The sequence below is a fragment of the Heptranchias perlo genome, chromosome 7 (assembly GCF_035084215.1).
Source record: "Heptranchias perlo isolate sHepPer1 chromosome 7, sHepPer1.hap1, whole genome shotgun sequence".
NCBI lineage: Eukaryota > Metazoa > Chordata > Chondrichthyes > Hexanchiformes > Hexanchidae > Heptranchias > Heptranchias perlo.
Genome location: NC_090331.1, coordinates 70,852,288 through 70,872,466, shown reverse-complemented (window position 1 = coordinate 70,872,466; position 20,179 = coordinate 70,852,288). Strand labels below are relative to the sequence as shown.

At 38.9% G+C, this 20,179-nt stretch overlaps 1 protein-coding gene and 1 long non-coding RNA gene across 2 annotated transcripts; one reads left to right on the top strand and one right to left on the bottom strand.

Annotated features, from left to right (window-relative positions):
• Window positions 1-45: 45 nt before the first annotated feature.
• Window positions 46-19,077, top strand: dnajb11 (DnaJ heat shock protein family (Hsp40) member B11). Its single transcript, XM_067987822.1, has 10 exons — window positions 46-236; window positions 579-735; window positions 6,382-6,479; window positions 6,948-7,080; window positions 8,804-8,946; window positions 9,462-9,544; window positions 10,573-10,630; window positions 13,469-13,580; window positions 13,890-14,049; window positions 15,118-19,077. The coding sequence occupies exons 1-10, from the start codon at window positions 172-174 to the stop codon at window positions 15,180-15,182; spliced, it is 1,074 nt and encodes a 357-aa protein (XP_067843923.1). The 5' UTR covers window positions 46-171; the 3' UTR covers window positions 15,183-19,077.
• On the bottom strand, window positions 7,755-20,128 carry LOC137323839 (uncharacterized). Its single transcript, XR_010963456.1, has 3 exons — window positions 20,013-20,128; window positions 10,533-10,604; window positions 7,755-8,182 (listed from the first exon to the last, which is right to left on the bottom strand). It is a non-coding gene; the product is annotated as an uncharacterized lncRNA (long non-coding RNA).
• Window positions 20,129-20,179: the final 51 nt, after the last annotated feature.

The window sequence follows — 20,179 nt, the reverse complement described above, 5'->3', positions numbered from 1 at the left end:
AACCCGGATTAGAGGGAGGACGTGTTTGAGGCCTGGGCTCCTCCTCCTCTTGCGAGAGCGTCAGCCATGAGGAAGCGGCCATGCCGTTGACGTGCCTCTGCCGGTAGTTGCCGCTCGCACCGAGCAACTTCAGCAGCGGAAAAACCGAAACGAAGCAGGAAAGTGGGCAGCATGGCGGCGAGCCTGCGCTCCCTCTGCCTTGTACTGATGTGTCTGAGCGGGGAGGTGCTGACAGGGTGAGTGGCCCCGGGAGCTCGCGCGCGGCGCCAGGGACATTGTTACATTTTCAGCCCAGTTATCGGAGCACAAGATTCCTGCTGCCCTTTCGCCCCCTTCACTGAATGTGAATGAACATGGCATGGTTGTTGACTCATCAGACCGGCCCCATGTAACCACCGGGTGGGAACTTGTTCAGTTGTCTTTGACCAAATCGAAACAAGAAAAAACGTTGCAGGGATTATTGCCCTGGCCCGTGCAGGTCTCTACTTCAGTAAAGGTGCTGTTGTATTATAAAGTGTTAATTGAATTGTGCGTATTTTATTTATATTCGTTGTGTGTTTTTTTTTTGGGGAGGACAGTCGGGATTTCTACAAGATCCTGGGGGTTTCTAAAAGCGCCTCGGTGAAGGATATCAAGAAAGCTTATCGCAAACTGGCGTTGCAGCTGCACCCCGACAGAAACCCGGACGATCCGGCAGCGCAGGATAAGTTCCATGATTTGGGGGCTGCTTATGAGGTACGGAGCGGGACATGTAAGGGGGTTATAAGTGTGTGCAATGTCAGTGTTACTGTGTGAGGGTCAGGTGCAGGTATATTCGCCCTTTCCATGTCAAGTGTCTTCGTCACTTTTTTTTAGTTCTGAGTTGTAATGATGACAAGTCAGAGAGACTGTGTGGCTTCAGCTCATTGGCTACTAGTGGGGAGGTGAGAGGTCGTTCACTTATAATTTAATCCAACAGACTGCTGGAGTAGCTGCTGCAAGATCCTCTCAATTTTCATATTTTTAAAAAAATAATTTTTGCAGGTCGCTGCTACTTTTGGCTTAATGTGTCAATTTACTTCAAATGAAGTTCCTAAAACAATAGAACTATTAAGCAGTATTCTGTTTCCTGACAAACATTTTCTAGAATGTATGAATTTACTACAGCTCAAAAATGCACGGTACCCTTTTAATAGTTTAGGGCTCTCAAGTGTGTAATGCTGGAGTTTAACCAGCTAAAACCATGCAGTTCACCAGTTAAGAACTTGAGTAAGTTTAGGAGATGCAACACCTGCCCATTCACCTCCTGCCCAGGGTCCCAAACACACTTCCTGTGTGAGACAATAATTTACATGAACTTCCTCCAACTTAGTAAAGAAAGAACTTGCATTTATATAGTGCCATTCCATGACCTCAGGATGTCCCAAAGCACCTTACAGCTAATGAAGTTCTGTATTGACTGCTTACGGTGGGGTCTCCTCTACATCAGGGAAGCCAAACGCAGATTAGGTAACTGCTTTGCTAAAGACCCCCATTCTGTCCACATGTGCAGCCCCAAGCTCCCTGTTGCTTGTCATTTTAATTCTCTGTCCCACTCCCGCTCTGACCTCTGTCTTTAGTCTTTTACTCTGTTCCAGTGAAGCTCAACATAAGCTTGAGGAACAGCATCTCATCTTTCTACTAGGCACTTTGCAGCCCACTGGCCTTAACATTAAATTTAACAACTTCAGACCTTAACTGCAGCTGCCATTTTCTCTCTAGCGGTAGGTGCTGGCAATGTGGAATGGGTAGGCTGGCATTTCTGGGAAGGGGGAAGGAGCAAGTTGCCCACCCTTGGTGTCAACGTCCTCTTTTTCTTCCAACAGACTCCCAGATCACTGGAGCGTGCTCCACCTTGCTGGCTTTTCATGCTTCACTTTCTACCTATCCTCCTTTAGCTATTCACACACTCTTTGATTCTCGTATATGTCTTTTATTTAAAATAAAAACAGAAAATGCTGGAAAAGTAATTTGCTTATGTCTTTTATTTCTTTGATTACTCTCATTATGCCTGCTTTTGTCTCCTGCTAATATCATCTGTTGTCCTTCACCCTAGCACTTCACGAGTCAGTCTTTTCATGTGTGTTTTTCTTTTCTCATCCCCCTTTGTTCTGTTCCTTTTTAATCATTTGTAATATCTTCCAATCCAGAGGAAAGGTCTTAGACCTGAAGCATTGACTGACTGACTTCTGTATTTCCAGCTTTTTCTGTTTTTATTTTCAAATAAAGCTTCCTGCAGTTTGTCCAGCTAGGACAACCCTACGCATTGGGGCATTGACTTGTAGGATTATCTGGAGCTGAGTGGGAGGAACCCCAGCCCCAGTGACGGGCATACCCCACCAGGTTTTATTAGTGAGCCAGACTGGAGTTACCCTGAATACAATGGATCTGCCTGATTCAGATATTGGATTACTGAGTTTGCCACATAGGATTGACTTTGTTCCAAACTTCTATCTCCAGGTTATCTCAGAGTCACCTCATCCCAGAGAAACTGTACTTGAGTATTTATAGGTACATAATGATGTAATAAATCACCCCTCTAGGATTCCTTAGAAAGTTTATGTGAAGGGACCTGGCTTTATGAAAAAACAAATTTATCATTGCATTGTACCTACATTTTATATATCGGAAAATCTACAAAATGGATCACATGATATGCAGAGGAGGATAGCAGCATTTTATAGAACTCATGCCAGCACTTTTTTAAAAAAAAGTTTCACTTTTAGAGAACAGTGATCATAGTATCATAAGGTTTAAATTACTTAAGGAAAAGGACAAGGAGCAATCTAGAGAAAAAAATACTTAATTGAAGGAGTGCCAATTTCAGTGGGTTGAGAATGGATCTGGCCCGGGTAAACTGGAATCAAAGATTAGCAGGCAAAACCGTAATCGAACAATGGGCAGCCTTTAAAGAGGAGATGGTTTGTGTACAGTCTAGGTACATTCCCATGAGGGGGAAAGGTAGGGCAACCAAAGTCTGAGCTCCCCGGATGATGAAAGGGATAGAGAGTAAGATGAAGCTGAAAAAGGGTGTGTATGACAGATGTCAGGTTGATAATACAAGTGAGTACCAGGCTGAATGTAGAAAGTACAGAGAAGAAGTGAAAAAGGAAATAAGAGGGGCAAAGAGAGAGTATGAGAATAGACTGACAGCTAACATAAAAGGGAATCCAAAAGTCTTTTATAGGCATATAAATATTAAACTGGTAGTAAGAGGAGGAGTGGGGCTGATTAGGGACCAAAAAGGGGATCTACGCATGGAACAAGAAGGCATAGCTGAGGTATTAAATGAGTACTTTGCATCTGGCTTTACCAAGAAAGAAGATACCGCCAAAGCCACAGTAAAAGTGGAGATAGTTGAGATACTGGGATGGGCTAAAAATTGATAGAGGAGGTATTAGAAAGGCTAGCTGCACTTAAAGTACTTAAGTCACCCGGTCCAGATGGGATGCATCCTAGGTTGCTGAGGGAAGTAAGAGTGGAAATTGCAGAGGTGCTGACCATAATCTTCCAAACCTCCTTTGATACTGGGGTGGTGCCAGAGGACTGGAGAATTGCAAATGTTACACCCTTGTTCAAAAAAAGGTGTAAGGATAAACCCGGCAACTACACACCCGTCAGTTTAACCTAGATGGTGGGGAAGCTTTTAGAAATGATAATCCAGGACAAAATTAATAGTCACTTGGACAAGTATGGATTAATAAATGAAAGCCAGCACGGATTTGTTAAAAGCAAATTGTGTTTAACTAACTTGATTGTTACCTCATCAAAAAACTCAGAGAGGGTTGATGAGGACAACGTGGTTGATGTTGTGTATATGGACTTTCAAAAGGCGTTTGATAAAGTGCCACATAATAGGCTTGTCAGCAAAATCGAAGCCCATGAAATAAAAGGGGCAATGGCAGCATGGATACAAAATTGGTTAAGTGACAGAAAACAGAGATTAGTGATGAACGGTTGTTTTTCAGAATGGAGGAAAGTATACAGTGGTGTTCCCCAGAGGTCGGAACTAGAACCACTGCTTTTTTTGATATATATTAATGACTTGGACTTGGGCGTACAGGGCACAATTTCAAAAGTTGCAGATGATACAAAACTTGGAAGTGTTGTAAACAGTGAGGAGGATAGTAATAGGCTTCAAGAGGACATAGATAGCCTGGTGGAATGGGCAGACACATGGCAAATGAAATTTAACGCAGAGAAGTGCGACGTGATACATTTTGGCAGGAAGACTGAGGAGAGGCAATATAAACTAAATGGGACAATTCTAAAGGGGGTGCAGGGGTATACGTGCACAAATCTTTGAAGGTGGCAGGACAGGTTGAGAAAGTGGTTAAAAAGCATGGGATCCTGAGCTTTACAAATAGAGGCATTGAGTACAAAAGCAAGGAAGTTATGTTGAACCTTTATAAAACACTGGTTCGGCCACAGCTGGAGTATTGTCCATTTCTGGGAACCGTACTTTAGGAAGGATGTGAAAGCCTTAGCAAGGGTGGCAGAAAAGATTTGCTAGAATGGTTCCAGGGATGAGGGACTTCAGTTATATGGATAGACTGGAGAAGCTGGGGTTACTCTCCTTAGAGCAGAGAAGGTTAAGAGGAGATTTGATAGAAGTGTTCAAAATCATGAAGGATTTAGATAAAGTAAATAAAGAGAAACTGTTCCCATTGGCGGAAGGGTCGAGAACCCGAGGACACAGACTTAAGATGATTGGCAAAAGAACCAAAGGCGACATGAGGAAAAACTTTTTTACGCAGCGAGTAGTTATGATCTGGAATGCACTGCTTGAAAGGGTGGTGGAAGCAGATTCAATCGTGACTTTCAAAAGATTATTGGGTGAATACTTGAAGGGAAGAAATTTGCAGGGCTACGGGGAAAGAGCGGGCAAGTGGGACTAACAGGATTGCTGTTACAAAGAGTCAGCATAGGCTCAATGGGCTGAATGGCCACCTTCCGTGCTGTAACCATTCTATATGATTATATATATATAAGTAGGAGAGGTTTTTTAAAAAAAAAAGAACATTTTCTTGATGAAGTTAAAATTCAAACAAAAACTTCAACTTCTCTGAAAGTAAGCATATGTTCATACACAATACAGTGCCACCACCTTTCTGAATTTGGCATACCTCCTGGAAAAAATGCGAGCGATACGGGGAGGGAATGAATAAGAAGTTAAAATTTCTTAGATAAAATCTTAGAGAGCAAGGTACTATCTATCTAGATATCTATCTAGCCCCTAAGATTTTACTAAGTTAATGCCTGGAACAGAGGCAGTTGAGTTTGGAATATACCCATCAAGAATACCTATTACCCACTTCACTTTTTATGCACCCGTTAAAAGCATGAGCAAATCAAAATATGGAGTGTTAACTGAGGGCACCAACCTCAACTTCACAAAAGAATTGAGCAGGTGAGAATGGTCTCACCAATCCTAGGTTATTTAATTTGATATGTAGCCTGCAGTCCAGAAAATTCTCTTGGGTGCTTTTTTTCCCTTGCCACACCCAGTCAGAAATGACTTATTGTGGCACAGTTACCAGTTAACCTTGTTCACTGAGCAAGGCCTTTCACAGAGTTGATTTCTAAAGTTCAGCTGTTATTTGGATTTTGGGGTGTGCTCTAAAATGGGACGCATGGTGCAAGCTGAGGTTTAGAACACCCCTTTTCCCCAGAAAGCAAGTTAGCATAATTTGAATATGTATGTGAATAAAGAATTTGGAGTCTTCTCATCCTCCAGGAAGTTTTCACAATTCAGATCAATGTTGGAATCTGTTCTCAATCTGGAAAATTTCCTGATCACTAATGTGGGAAAAGCCAAGTTCACTTCTAAGGTTTACCAGTTTGTTTTAGGCGGAGGAACGGAGATTCCAAGGGCAGGGGTGATTGTGCAACAGAATGCCTAGGACTAGATTTGAATCCAGACTTTTTTGTGTATTATAGATACACGATTGTAAAGTCCTGACGTGCTATTATTGCAGTACAAAATTCTTCATAGAATTGATTTTCTCTACCGCATCCTGCTATAAAGGTAGGATGCGTACAAGCCCATCTGCCTTGAGATGGCAATAAAGAGGAGGATCTTTGGTTTAGCTTCCCTGAACTTGATCTGGGGTTATGGGTAAACATGTTCAGAATTTGGTCCTGTGAATTTAGGTAGTGCTGAAAGCTGTGTTTATTTTGGAAGAAAATCTCTTGTCTCATCGTGTGATTGTAGCTAGAACTGCAATGTGCCTCTGAGGTTCTACTCAAGCTGCTCTCACGCCAGCTTAATTTTATCTGGCTATACATTAAGTAAATTATCAGTTGGGAAATGTAGAAAACTGACCTGTTTTTAATTATTCACTGTTAACTATACTTTGATAGGTTTTGTCTGATGAAGAGAAGAGAAAACAGTATGACATGTATGGTGAAGAGGGTTTAAAGGAAGGTCGTCAAGGTTCCCATGATGACATATTTTCACAGTAAGTGGAGCTCTTCTTTGCACTTTTAATGTCAGGGCTTAAACTACTTCAGGGTTATGTTTGTGACCAGTTCTCCATCTGTGGGACTCTAATCTTACCAACTTGTGATTTCTGATAAATTCAGTTTTCACTGGATTCTGAGGGAATAATGTACTTATTTTCACTTGCTAAGAAACAAGCTTTAAATGGAAGTGTGGGCTTTATTTCCAATTGTCACAGTTTAAAGTTGACACAAAGCACAGGGCCAATCCTTAAGCTAGAGGTTGTGTGTAGCGATCAGGAATGGGGACCATGACGAAGCCCTATCCCAACAGCACTGCAGCTGATTGTAGCGCCCCTACTAACTTAGCATGGACAAAGAACTGAACTTGGGACCTCCTTGGACTGTATGGATCAAAAATGTTTTGTATGCTGTTATTTATTAAATTTTGTTTATTCTTACTAAATCATTTTATTTTTGTCTTGTAGCTTCTTTGGAGACTTTGGTTTTATGTTTGGAGGAGGCCCACGGCACCAAGACCGGAACATTCCTCGAGGAAGTGACATTATAGTGGACCTTGAAGTTACACTTGAAGAAGTGTATTCAGGCAATTTTGTAGAAGTAAGCATTAAAATGGCAACCAAAAATCCAGTATTTAGTAATTGCTGCATTTGTGTAGCTTCTCTATAAGCTATTGTTATATTTAAATTGCACTGCTTTTTATCAAAACACCTGATGGAAAACACTCTGATTTTATTCCTCACTTTCTCAACAATAGATCATTCAGTTTAAATATGTTACCTAGTTCAACTTGCTTCTAATTAGCTGTCTATACGTTGGTGCCCTTGTGTAAATGAGGCCACTGAAGACCTTGTTTGTCACTATTGCTTCCTTTTTGTGTTGGGATGGTTAAAAGATGGGCAGAGCAACAGGCTTACCAATTAGCAATGTATTATGCTAAATTTGTTTTAAAATAATGTAACAAAATAGATGTGGATCTTCATTCTTAGTTCTTCAATATCATGTTAAGGATTGCAATACACCCCCTCTCATGCTTCATTGACATTGGGACTGGAAGTGGCAGTACAAGCATATATTGCTTAAAGTAGGACGATTCATTCATACGCACACGTACCTCTATTGTTTCTGGTTGGAAAAGCATGAAAATAGTCTGCGTCCACGACTGTTGCCCAACAAACCAAGGACGTCCTAGTCTTAAAATGCATTAACTAAAAAGGCAAAATAACACCAGATACATTCTTAAAAATATTGTAACGTGAGACTGAGTTGAGTGGGAACTGTTCTTTATTGTTACACCTGTGATCTGTTGTTAGGTTGCAAAATTACATCTCAGTCACTAATCTGTTATAACTTTATGTACTTTAGCAGTCTTGGGAAGGAATAGTTCTTTGGTTAATAAATTAACTTTGAGCATGAATGATTTTGACTTGGAACAACAAATCACACTAAACCATAAATCTAATCTCTTGATCCACAATTTACATGTTTTACATTGTAATTTGGCAGACATGTTTTGCAATGTACTGTGGCATTCGTGTAACATGAACAGCATTCACGTCGTACAATAAAGTCTTTAGTATTTTTATATTATACATGTTTCTAATGTGTGATTTAGGTATTCCCAACTGGAATGCATTCTGGATAGGATCATATCACTGGACATCTTATGGATTGCAGCTCATAAATAAAACCAGTTTTCTTCCTGTAAATAAGGAACTATATATTAAAATCTGTTTACTTACTAAATTGTCTAAGCCTTTAAATGTTTTTTTTACCACCAGTTTTCTTTCTGGTCCCCCCCCCCCCCCCCACCTCTTTTCCCCAAAGCATTTACTCTTTGCTGGGAAATAGTTCAAAAGGCACCCTCTGGTACTTCATTAAAGTGAATATTTTTTACATGTTTGCCTAGATTATATTATTGGACATATTGTTTGTAGCCCAGCAGACGTTGCTGGATGGTGATTGGTAGTGCTAATCTAGCGTTTCCTTCTTCCCTCCCTCCCCAAACTTAGGGACAATGAGGTCAGTTGTACTCCTGCCTCACCATCACCACAGCTCGTGTGGCTAACTTGCCGGAAACCTGTAACCTTCCTGATCTATGTGGCTCAGTGTCGAACCACATCCATTGAGTCAACAAGAGAAGGAGCAGTTGACTTCACTATCTTTACAGCGCAATACAATGATTTTTTACAGTAATTTGTACTTTGTAGAGAACTTATGTAGTAATCCACAATGCATTGTAAATTATTTAGGGATCTCATAATATTTTGAAGAACTAATTATAAATGTTGTGGCTAAACAACAGTTATGAACAACATTACAGGTTATAAGAAACAAGCCAGTGGCAAAGCAAGCTCCAGGAAAGAGGAAATGCAACTGTAGACAGGAAATGAGAACCACACAGTTGGGCCCTGGAAGGTTCCAGATGACCCAGGAGATGGTTTGTGATGAATGTCCCAATATTAAGTGAGTATTAGTTTTAACATTTTCAGCTTTATATTCTCTATTTAAGGAGACTGGTAGCACCAATTGCAAAAGAAACTGGACTATTTTTTAGCGAAGTATATTTTTAAAAAAAAAAGCAATTTTTTTGTTCTTGTGTAAAGTGTATTTTTGGACAACGCTATTAGACCACTGCTGCTTAACACCCTACCCATCTTCCCTTCTGAGTCTTTTCATTTGACAATTTTTGTATAACAATTTATCAAAATAAAGTATTAAATTGAATCCTGAAGTGTTTGGAGTAGCAGTTAGTTTATCGGAAAAGGCATTTCATAAGTTTTTAAACCTCTTCCAAGTGGGAGATAGTTTCTAAATATAACCTATCCCAAATGTATATGGATAACATTTGACATTGTTTTGTTGTAGCAGAAAAAGTGCTATCATATAATGAATTACACATAGTAATCAATTTAGTGAATAAACTTCTATATTTCTTTTTTAAATGCATACATTCCTCCTTTTTTCTATTTCAATTTTAGGCTTGTAAATGAGGAGAGGACACTTGAGGTGGAGATAGAACCTGGTGTTAGGGATGGAATGGAATATCCTTTTATTGGAGAAGGTATGGTTGTGGAAAATTAAATCTTGGCCCCATTCAAGTCAGTGCCGAACAGCAGGCTGCATGGGATCTCCTTGGCTATTGTTATTTAGGCATGCCTTGTAAAATAATGGGATTGTAAGGGACGTTATGTTGACAAGTGGGTTTCCTTTGTTTTAAACTAAAGGATATGATAACCTGGTTAGTAACTCCAAGATTAGCTTGGCAGTAAGAAGCCATCTATCTATCCATTTTCCTGTCACTTCATCTTTAAAAGAGGGGGTCAGGGGCTGAAATGTTGCTTGGAAGATGGGCATGTTGCCTAATAGTCCCATGGGGGAATATGGCTGGAATGCAGCAATGTGGGGAGGAGGGCTGGAAGAAATTGAGGAGAGAAGAGAGAATCTGCTCAGTTGTGCTTGGGGGTGGGGGGGAGCATGGACAAAATGCTCCTTAATGGGGAGTGAATCTGCTCGGTAAGGGGGATGGGAATGCCAAAATGATGTTCATTGTGAAGAACTGGTCTTGGGTGAAAATGATTCCTTTTGGGAGGCTGCTCATATCAAAATATAATATGGAGGTCACTTACTGGCCTCCTCCCACCTCCTGAAAAATGGCAACCGGCCAAGTACAATCAGGTTGGGACCTTGGAGACCCATATGCCCGCCTGATTCAATTTTCAGGCAGGCGCTTAAATGCATCCCCACCGCTCCTGCTCAAAACAGGCGGGCAACGGTTTAAATATGCAAATTTGAACTAGAGTAGGGCTTGAAATCATGACCTTCTGACTCGGGAGAGAGTGCTACCACTCAGCTAAGCTGACACTTAAGCTGTACCAAAATTTTCACTAGGACAAAGATGTATGTGCATGTGTCTGTAAAAACAAATTTATGTTAAAGTAAAAAAAAATCCAAATATGAGTTCAGCTCCTTTCTTGCTTTTGTAAAATGTTGGCAAAAACTATTTCCAAATTGGTTTCACCAAGTGGGTTTTGTATTTATAAAACTGATACCTTTATTGTGTTGAAGTTGCACATTCTGTTTTCTGTACAGGTGAACCTCACATAGATGGAGAGCCTGGGGATCTGAAATTCAGAATAAAGGTTTTAAAGTGAGAAATTCTTTGATTTACATCTCTATATAAGACTAATGACCCAAGAAGTGAATTTAATTTTGTTTTGTCCCAGCTAGTAATTTTCTCTTTCATACATAAATGGGGACAACCCAAAAGCTCCAGTGGTGGAGGGTTGGATTCCCCACCCATACATAGGCTTACAACTTTCAATCCAAGATTTAAAGCTTATTCAAACTTGCCTGCCATTGTTGGCTGAATTGATGCAGTTCTCATCAGGTCACTAGATGGAGCATCAGATGGCATGTTTTATAGCAGCAATTTAGTGAAATATCATCTTGTAGGAATTTTCAAAGACTTTTGCTTTGTACAAAAATCCGTAATTGTTATATTATCCTGAATTAATTTGCCAGTATGATAAACTGTATAAGCAATTTAAAAGGTTTTGCATTTCTAACCACACTAAGCATTATATGAATGTCTTGATTACAGAATTTATGCTGTAATATACCCAACAAAATGGCTGTTAAGATAAGTATGCTAAGCAGCAGCCATTGTAATAGTAGTATAGCTTCAGGAGGAGTAAGTTGATGGTTCAGCTTTGTATCTAAAAGTGTATCTCCTCTCAAGCAATCACTTGGTGACATTGTTAGTGTAAACTCTGTACCTCAGACTGCTCCACTCCTGACCTGAAAGAAGAGTGAGCAATGTATTTTTTTAAGAAGAACTAGTTCATCTCCCATGGCATTGCTCATGGATAGTCCAGGGCCTGGAGCACTGTTGTGATGTTTAGCTATTGAGATCGAGCTGCCTTTAATGTGGCCTGTCTCTTTAAGCCACTGCTGAGGTACTCCCCGTGAGGAAGTACTCTAAGTAGGCCCATTGTGAGATCAATTACAACAACAACTTGCATTTATGTAGCACCATTAAGCTAGTAAGTCGCTTAACATAGGGAAAAATAACAGTCAGAGCAGGTTGGAAGAGCAGGAAGGGGAGTGACCAAAGGCGTGGTCAAAGAGTAGGCTTTTGAAAGTGGGCAGATAGTTAGAAAAGTTAAGGATTTAGAAAGAGAATTTGAATGTAGGGCTGAGACAGCTGAAGGCTCTACCACCAAATGCAGGGGCCAGGATGCACAGAAAGTCAGAGTTGGAAGAGCAGAGGGCACCTCCTGGCACACTTGACTGGAGCAAGTTGCAACGGTAGGGAGTGCTGAGGACATGGAAGGATTTGTAATAAGAATAAGGATTTTGAATTAAGTATATTGGAGTGTGGGAGTCGGTGGAGTTTTGCATGAGTCAGAGCTCATTTAGGGTGAAGCTCAGGAGACTGAAGAGCATTTACCAAATTGAGCCTGGAGGCGATGAAGATGTGGATGAAGGTTTCTGCAGCAGGCTTGCAGTAAGAGCAGAGGAAGGTAATGTTGCAGAGCTGTAGGTAGGTGTTTTAGTGATGGCTATGATATGGGTTTTAATCTCTGCTACAAGTCATTTAGAATACCAGGGTTGCGCACTGTTGGATATAGCCTGTGTGAGCAACCAGGGTACAGGCGAAATTGGGAGCTTGAGTTTTTTTTGGGGGGAGATGAACAGAAGGGCTTTGGTTTTACCCATCTTGAGTTGTAGAACGTTCTGACTCAATGATATATATTAATGACCTGGACTTGGGTCTAGGGGGCATAATTTCAAAGTTTGCACATGACACAAAGCTTGGAAATGTAGTAAACAGTGAGGATGATGGTAGCAGACTTCAGGAGGACTTAGACAGACTGGTGAAATGGGCAGACACGTGGCAGATGAAATTTAACACAGAGAAGTGTGAAGTGATGCATTTTGGAAGGAAAAATGAGGAGAGGCAATATAAACTAAATGGTACCATTTTAAAGGTGGTGCAGGAAAAGAGAGAGCATATGGGATCCTTGGCTTTATAAATAGAGGCATAGAGTACAAAAGCATGGAAGTTATGGTAAACCTTTATAAATCATTGGTTAGGCCTCAGCTAGAGTATTGTGTCCAATTCTGGACACCACACTTTAGGAAGGATATCAAATGCAGAGGAGATTTACCAGAATGGTACCAGAGTTGAGACTTCAGTCATATGGAGAGACTAGAAAAACTGGGATTGTTGTCAGAGCAGAGAAGGTTGAGGGGAGATTTAATAGAGGTGCTCAAAATTATGAGGGGTTTTGATACAGGGATAAACTGGAGGGTCGGTAACCAGAGGTCATAAATTTAAGATAATTGGCAAAAAAATTCAGGGGGGAAAGTAGGAGAATTTCTTTTACGCAGCAAGTTGTTCTGATCTGGAATGAACTATCTGAAAGGGTGGTGGAAGCAGATTCAATAGTAACTTTCAAAAGAGAATTGAATATATACTTGAAATGGAGAAATTTGTAGGGCTATTGGGGAAAGAGCATGGGGTAGGACTAATTGGATAGCTCATTCAAAGAGCCACACAGACACTATGGGCCAAATGGTCTCCTGTGCTGTATGATTCTATGAATTGAATTATTTATTTGCATATTTATTTATCAATCACTTAATGTTGGATAAAGAGTCAGACAGCAGAGTGGATTAGAGAGTAATTGTTGAGGAATACTTCTGTAGATTGGTAGTTGCATGTAAATCTCCAGGTCTTGCCCTTGGCAACACACCAGTTTATCTAAGTCAGGGAAAGCCAGCAGGAATTGACTAACTTTCTCTTTGTTTTTAATACTTTTCATTCTTTGAGGTGCGATATCTCAATTGTGGTGCAGGCTAGATGCAAGTCTTATGTTTGTTTAAAAAAATTGTCTTAGTATAATTTACTATATTCAATTATAGCAAAAAAATTCTTTAATAAAAACTAGTTTCATTCTCATTAGTAACTCCTTTGTTTTAGGCACCCAGTATTTGAGAGACGGGGTGATGACCTCTACACTAATGTCACAATTTCATTAGTGGAAGCGCTGATCGGTTTTGAAATGGATATTTCTCATTTGGATGGTCACAAGGTAAGAGGATTGTCATTCATACATAGCTTTATTTGTTAATACTAATCAGGATTGTCTTCATTGAGATTGAGAACAGTCAGTGTGCTTCTTGATTTATGACATTAGTACAGTTAAGGACCATTCTGATCGATTTCATATACACGGTGATAAAAATGGAATAAAATTATATGTGTTCACAATTAAGTGTCGTGATGCTGATTTCTGCGTGAAGTAGTAAATTTGTGTACATCACTGTAAGCCTACTTTTGGAAGTTTAATGTTTATCTCTTTAGAAAATTGTTTTTGATTCTATTTTGCATCTTTTTTCAGGTCCATGTAGTTAGAGACAAGATTACAAAACCAGGTGCAAAACTATGGAAGAAAGGAGAGGGGTTGCCAAACTTTGACAACAACAATATTAGAGGCTCCCTAATAATCACATTTGATGTGGATTTCCCCAAGGAACAACTTACCGATGATCAGAAGGAGGGCAAGTATTAATTTATTAAATAGTTTCCTTTCTGCTGTCAAACAACATCAGTATTTTATACCTTGGCTAGATTCTGAACAGGCCTGTAAGATCACATTTTTTTTTTCTTTATTCAATATTCACATACAAATAAGTAGTGCCGTCATCGACTGGGGATGGGAAGGAAGTACCCAAAAAAGTCATGCCCTTGCTGTGTCATTTTGATAGTGATATTCTTTACTCCTCTTGCCCTATTCCATTGTAGATATGACCTCCATTTTCACCTGTATCCGCTACTGTTTATGGGTGGGTGTAAATCCACCACAGGAACATTCGGAAGATTCAAAGGGAGGAACGTAGAAATTTCTAGACGAAAAAGACCATGGTCCATCTAGTTCGCCTTCTATCATCTTGGTAGTTGCATTCTACACCAATAATGAAGTTGACGATTAATCATGGCAGTCAATCTCTATCAATTGATATTGCATCAATTCTGGTAACCCCCTGATGTCTAAGGAGAATCTGATTCTTTGACATCCTAGTTCTGAGCATCAATTCACCCTATCAGATCCTATAGAAAAATAGATATTCTACCCTGATGACAATGAACTGGTAAATCCATCCATGATTATGTACTGTAAAAAAAATACTAATTTTTTTCATAATATTTCAACTAATATGACATTAATTCTACCTGGTCTTACCTAATTCTGTATGAACAACAAAAGCTGCTGTTGGTCTTTGCAATTGCCTGTTCTAAATTACTTTTGTTTTTAAGTGTTAATGAAGTAAATCTAAATTATGTAATGGATGCCTTGCTTAGAATATTCAAAGTTTAAATTCATGAAAATAGACTGTTCTTTTAAATATAGATAGAATTTTAGATTTAAAAAAATTTTTTAAGCAAAAATCAATAACTCTTGTGGAGAAATGTGGATGCAACTCTGATTCCTACCAATCTGAGGGCAGTGTGTGGGTTCACTGAGACATTGAGGTGCATCTTAACTCTGGAAAACTGTATCCTTACATCGACGGAGATTGTTTAAAACAAAAATGGCTTTAAAATTATTGTATTTTTCTATCCTGTAGGTATAAAGCATCTGCTTAAACAAGGACCAGTGAAGAAAGTCTACAATGGACTTCAGGGATATTGATGTAAACATAAATGAAACAGACTTTTATGTGATACTGAAAATTTAATTATTTATTATCTGAGGTTTCTAATGTTGAATGTATTTTTTTGGGCTGGGGGGTAGGAAATTGCTAACCTTTTTAAAACTGAAATCTGTGTATGTTTACTTCTAGGCAGCACAAGAAGATTATAGTCTTGTTTTTTTAAATTTTGCCTCATTTTTTTCTCTCATTCTCCACCTCCACCCTCCCCCTTCCCCCCCCCCCCCCCCCAAAAAAAAAAGTTGACTCTGGCCAGAACAGTAAAAAATATTGGCATATTAAGGTGAATAGATGGTGTTAAATGTTCATATTCCAAGCAGAAATGGCAAACTGTAAACTTCTCTTCATCTTTCAAGGGTGTTCTGTTACTTGTAAAATGTTACTCATTTTGGTTGTTCAATTTAGAATATTGTAAGAAGCAAGTATACAGATTTCAGTACACTGTCACAGCTTCATAGAAATTGTTCAGAAGTACTTTCATTTAGACTTCAGTTCTGTTTTTGAGATATGTGGTGGCCAAATATTGCTCCAGAGGTTACAGGGTGATTGGTTTCTGTAATATCTGATGTAATGTGAAGAATGCAACATTATTTAGCTCAGATATGTGTCATTTGGGTTTAACCTATTCCCATGCAAAAGAGCTATGAATTGCCATTGGAATTTTCTGAAACGAGTTTTTGAGGAAACAGTTTGAGCATGACTGCAGCAAAGTTAATAATTTACTGTACAGTGCTTGAGTAAAATTGTCAAATAGAGAGATTTACATTTGTAGAAATGCACACAGTAACAATAACATTGTTATAATGTGCAACTCATTGACTGAAATTGATTGGGAAAGAAAATGCATCCTGTTCTAGGCAGCGGGACCGTTGCATTTCATTTTTGTGTATGGATTGTATCAACTGGAGAATGGAGTACTGAAGGCAATTGTTTCTGAAACTAGATTGTCCAAAAATGTTAAAAGTACAGCCTAAAAACTTGAAACAAGGTGGATTCTAGCATAGTTCAGCTACTGGAAGAGAAGAACATTGATTAAGATGGTCTCTGCAGACATTGTGACAGTACTTTCCTACTTTATAGCACCAATCCATCCACTTCACAAAACTATACCTACACCAAAACAAAGAGAAAATGACAAATATGTTGATTGGGCACTTCAATGTTATAATTGGAATAGAAAGAACCTTCAGTCAGGCTTTGATTTGGTTATAGCATTCTTCAGTACATAATAAGGACAAAGTGGACAGGCTTGAAAGGATAAATATGGTTCAGCTGTATTTTCATGTGATGCTCCATTTATATGTTAAACCCAAACAAAATGTTATCTATTCATTATTATTTAATTGAAACATACAAGCGTGCAATTGTTTTTAGCATTCCTGTTTTCATAGTTCAGGATCGCAAAATATTGATTGCTATTGGATCAGTAAAATGCTGTATGTTGCTGTTGTTTCTCAAAACTTGTATTTGTGTACTTCCAAATTCAGTCCATTGTTTTCTTTTAAACTTCTACTGTTCAAGGTTTGAAACTGTTTTCCTATGATTTCTAGTACCAAACAAAAATGCAAAAAAAAATTATTTTAAAAAGTTTTTGGAGTGGAAAGTAGACATTCTTAAAAAAACATTTTTTGTGTTTTTTGTATATATAGTTAAATAAAAGTTGTTAGTGCTCTGTTAAGGCATCTTTGGGAAGCCAACATATTTTCACAATTAAAGTCACTAAGTGATTGAGCAGAGAAAATTTTACAAAATATAGTTCATCATCTGGGCAATACAGGTGTCGAGAATGATGGGTGATCCATAGATATGTTAGCAAAGGTGTATCTGGTCCAGGTTGCTTTTGAGGTCATCCCACACTGAATATACCAACACTAAAACACAGAGAGCCTGCATGCACTATGCAAGTTCAGTCATTTTTCTAATATATGTATGAACAGAACCACACATTCTTTCAGTTTGACAAAGTTTGGGTTTTTCTAATGTGCTTAATATGTGTGAATGAATTAATTTAATATGTAGATGACCTAGTTGAACAAACTACTTGTAATTGCAAACACATGGATCAAAGCGGTCATGGAGGCAAATTCAATCTATTCTAGTAAAGTTCAGCTACTGGAAGAGAAAATTACAATTTATTTTTATTAAATAGATGAGTGTTTGTGTTGTATAATTTGTATGTTGGTAACTTTTTTGTAACACAGATGTTATTAAAACCAAGGGCCAGAAAATAATTTTTTTGTATTCAAACTAGCTAGGATGTTTGATTCAGAGATCCTGTGTTGCCAGCCAATCCAAGTTTTAGGAAGAAGGAATGAGTCTAAGCTGTAATATATGAATTATGATTGAATGGAGACAATGGTTAAACTTTGGAGATGGGGAAGGAAAGTCAATATAAATGTGTTATTATCTATGAAGATTAAAACAGAAAACTCTCTTCCATTTGTCAGGGGCAAATAACCATGAAATGCATAAACTACAGATTCCTTAAATATGCACAAATCTAATAATTTACCATCACCTAGCCCCACTTACTGGAAGTCTGGGCTAAATAAATTGAAGTCCTGACACTATTTCACTGAATCTTGCCCTTCTCTTCTGGAAGGGTACATTTACGCTACAACTGTCTGTGTGAATCTATAGTGTAAATGCAGCCTGAACCAGAATGAAGCAGTGAGAGACTCTGTGGAGGAGGGAGTCCCACTCTGCTTCACTTTATAGAGTCAGTTAAGGCCTTTATACATTATCTACACTGCAAGTTTAGTATAGGTGCAAAGAGGTTTTGGCTTCCTATTGATGCCTAACTTGCAGAGTGGAATGGAATTGGACTGAAAGAATGAGACTGATTTGAACATCAACTAAAATGTATAGAGATGTAATTTGTGTGCGTGCATTTCACCACAAAATTAAATATATTTTGTAATCAAAATAATTGTGAAAAAATGACAATACATTGATTCGAACACTTGCAGTTGCTAACTAAGTTTATGGTGCATCTGCATCACATGATGGAAATACTGAAGGGCGTACCTATGCTGCACCGTATTGGGAAGTACCAAAATGTAGCCTTGTGTAGCCAGACAGCTTTTAAAGAAGTTGCCCTGTTAAAATTTAATTACTAGCTGTAGAATTTCTCTGATTCTGCCACTAACCAGACTTGGGCACTTTATCAACTTAAGTAGGGATTTTTTTAAATGTTTTGGAAAAAATGGGCATTCAGCATTCAAAATTTAGCAGCCAAGAGCGAAGCTCTGCGCACACGTGTACGTACTCGTCCTGCAAGTTAGAGTGCATTTTACAGCCGACATCTGCCAGCTGCTAATCTGAAACTGTTACTGCAATACTCTATCCTCAGTGGTGAGTTTCATGTTGCAGCCTGCTGTTTTTGATTCTTCATGTTTTATCTTGAATTGGTTACTGGGAATTGTATCTGAGAATAGAAATGTCACAATGCAACAGAAGTGATTTTTTTTTATCACAGATGCTTATTCCTTCCTCCTACATTCTATTCTTCCATATCACTATTTCCAAATACTGGAAGATCATAAAAGATGTTTTTTTAAAAATGACTAATTGGCAAGATTGTCTATTCTCTAGTTTAGAGAAACTTTCTGTTACGGACGTTATTATTTTCAGTATGTATTTAGATGATACAAGTTAGAAAGAGCTAGCATTTATATAGTGTGTTTCATGACCTCAGGATGTCCCAAAACACTTTACACTTCAAAAGTACTTAATTGGCTGTAGTCACTGTTTTAATGTATTAAATGCGATAGCCAATTTGCGCAGAGCAAGTTCCCATAAGCAGCAATGAGATAATGACCAGTTAATCTGTTTTTAATAATGTTGATTAAGGAATAAATATTGGCCAGGACACCAGGAGAACTCTCATGCTCTTTGAAATAATGCCATCTTTTACATCTACCTGTGAGGGCAGACGGGGCCTCGGTTTAACATCTCATCTGAAAGATGGCACCTCAGTGCAACACTCCCTCAGTACTCTGAAGTCTCTGGATTGGGACTTGAACCCACAACCTTCTGAACTCTGAGGCAACAGTACTACACTGAGCCAAGTATTACTATGTAAATGCCAATCTAAAGTAGTAAAGAAGTTTGTGTATAATGTACACTCAGCATATTAAGAATGAGACACCTATCCAAACCTACCAAGCTACATTTTTTACCCAGTTATTTTCAATAGGTGGAAAATCTGGCTAGCCAGAATAACTTTTTACACTAGGGTTGCCAACTCTGGATGTATGGCTGGAGGTTTCACCATGCCTTCCTGCTCAACCACCCACCCCAGTCAATCAGCCTTTTTTCCCATATTTTTATAATTAATAAATTAAAGTGCTCTAGAAAATGACAAAAACACTTTATTAATGCCACTATGATTTTTCTCATTGGTTGCTCGTAGCACTGTCCAGGAGTTTAATCTTTAATTCCTGGAGGTTCCTGGAAGATTGGCAACCCTATTTTACACCCAAAAAGAAATCGTTCATTCTAATCTCATTTATCGGCTCGAGCTTTGTTTAAAGAAAATGTCTGTAAATCTATTTAAAAACTGTCAGTTTATACCATGGGTCTGAGCCTTAAAAAAAATTATAGATGTGCACAGCTGGTGATTTGCTATAGTAAGTTTTCGGGTAATCGCACACTAAAATGGAACACTGCACTGGCTGTCCTACGTGCGGAAAGGGATTTTTCACCGGACGCTGGTTGCACTGTAAAAGCTCACAAATGCGAATGGCGTCCTCTCTCCCCGCCCCCCCCCCCCCTAAAAATGGTGACACATAACTGTCCCCTTCTAGTACCTTATCCAACTGGCCAGTTTCACGTGTGACGCTGGATGATGTACGTTCTGGACTTCAAAATCACTGGGTGGTTTGACTTGAAGTCTGCTTCGGTATAACTATGCCGGAGAGCGTGATTACGTCACCTGATTAACGTCACAGTGGGCCAATAGGAAGCGCGCTTGTGC

Excerpts from the sequence above, each read along its gene's own strand:
- dnajb11 (XM_067987822.1), top strand. The coding sequence starts at position 172 with ATGGCGGCGAGCCTGCGCTCCCTCTGCCTTGTACTGATGTGTCTGAGC. Across the intron at positions 6,480-6,947 it reads CATGATGACATATTTTCACA|CTTCTTTGGAGACTTTGGTT; the intron begins GTAAGTGGAGCT and ends TTTGTCTTGTAG. Across the intron at positions 13,581-13,889 it reads CTCATTTGGATGGTCACAAG|GTCCATGTAGTTAGAGACAA; the intron begins GTAAGAGGATTG and ends ATCTTTTTTCAG.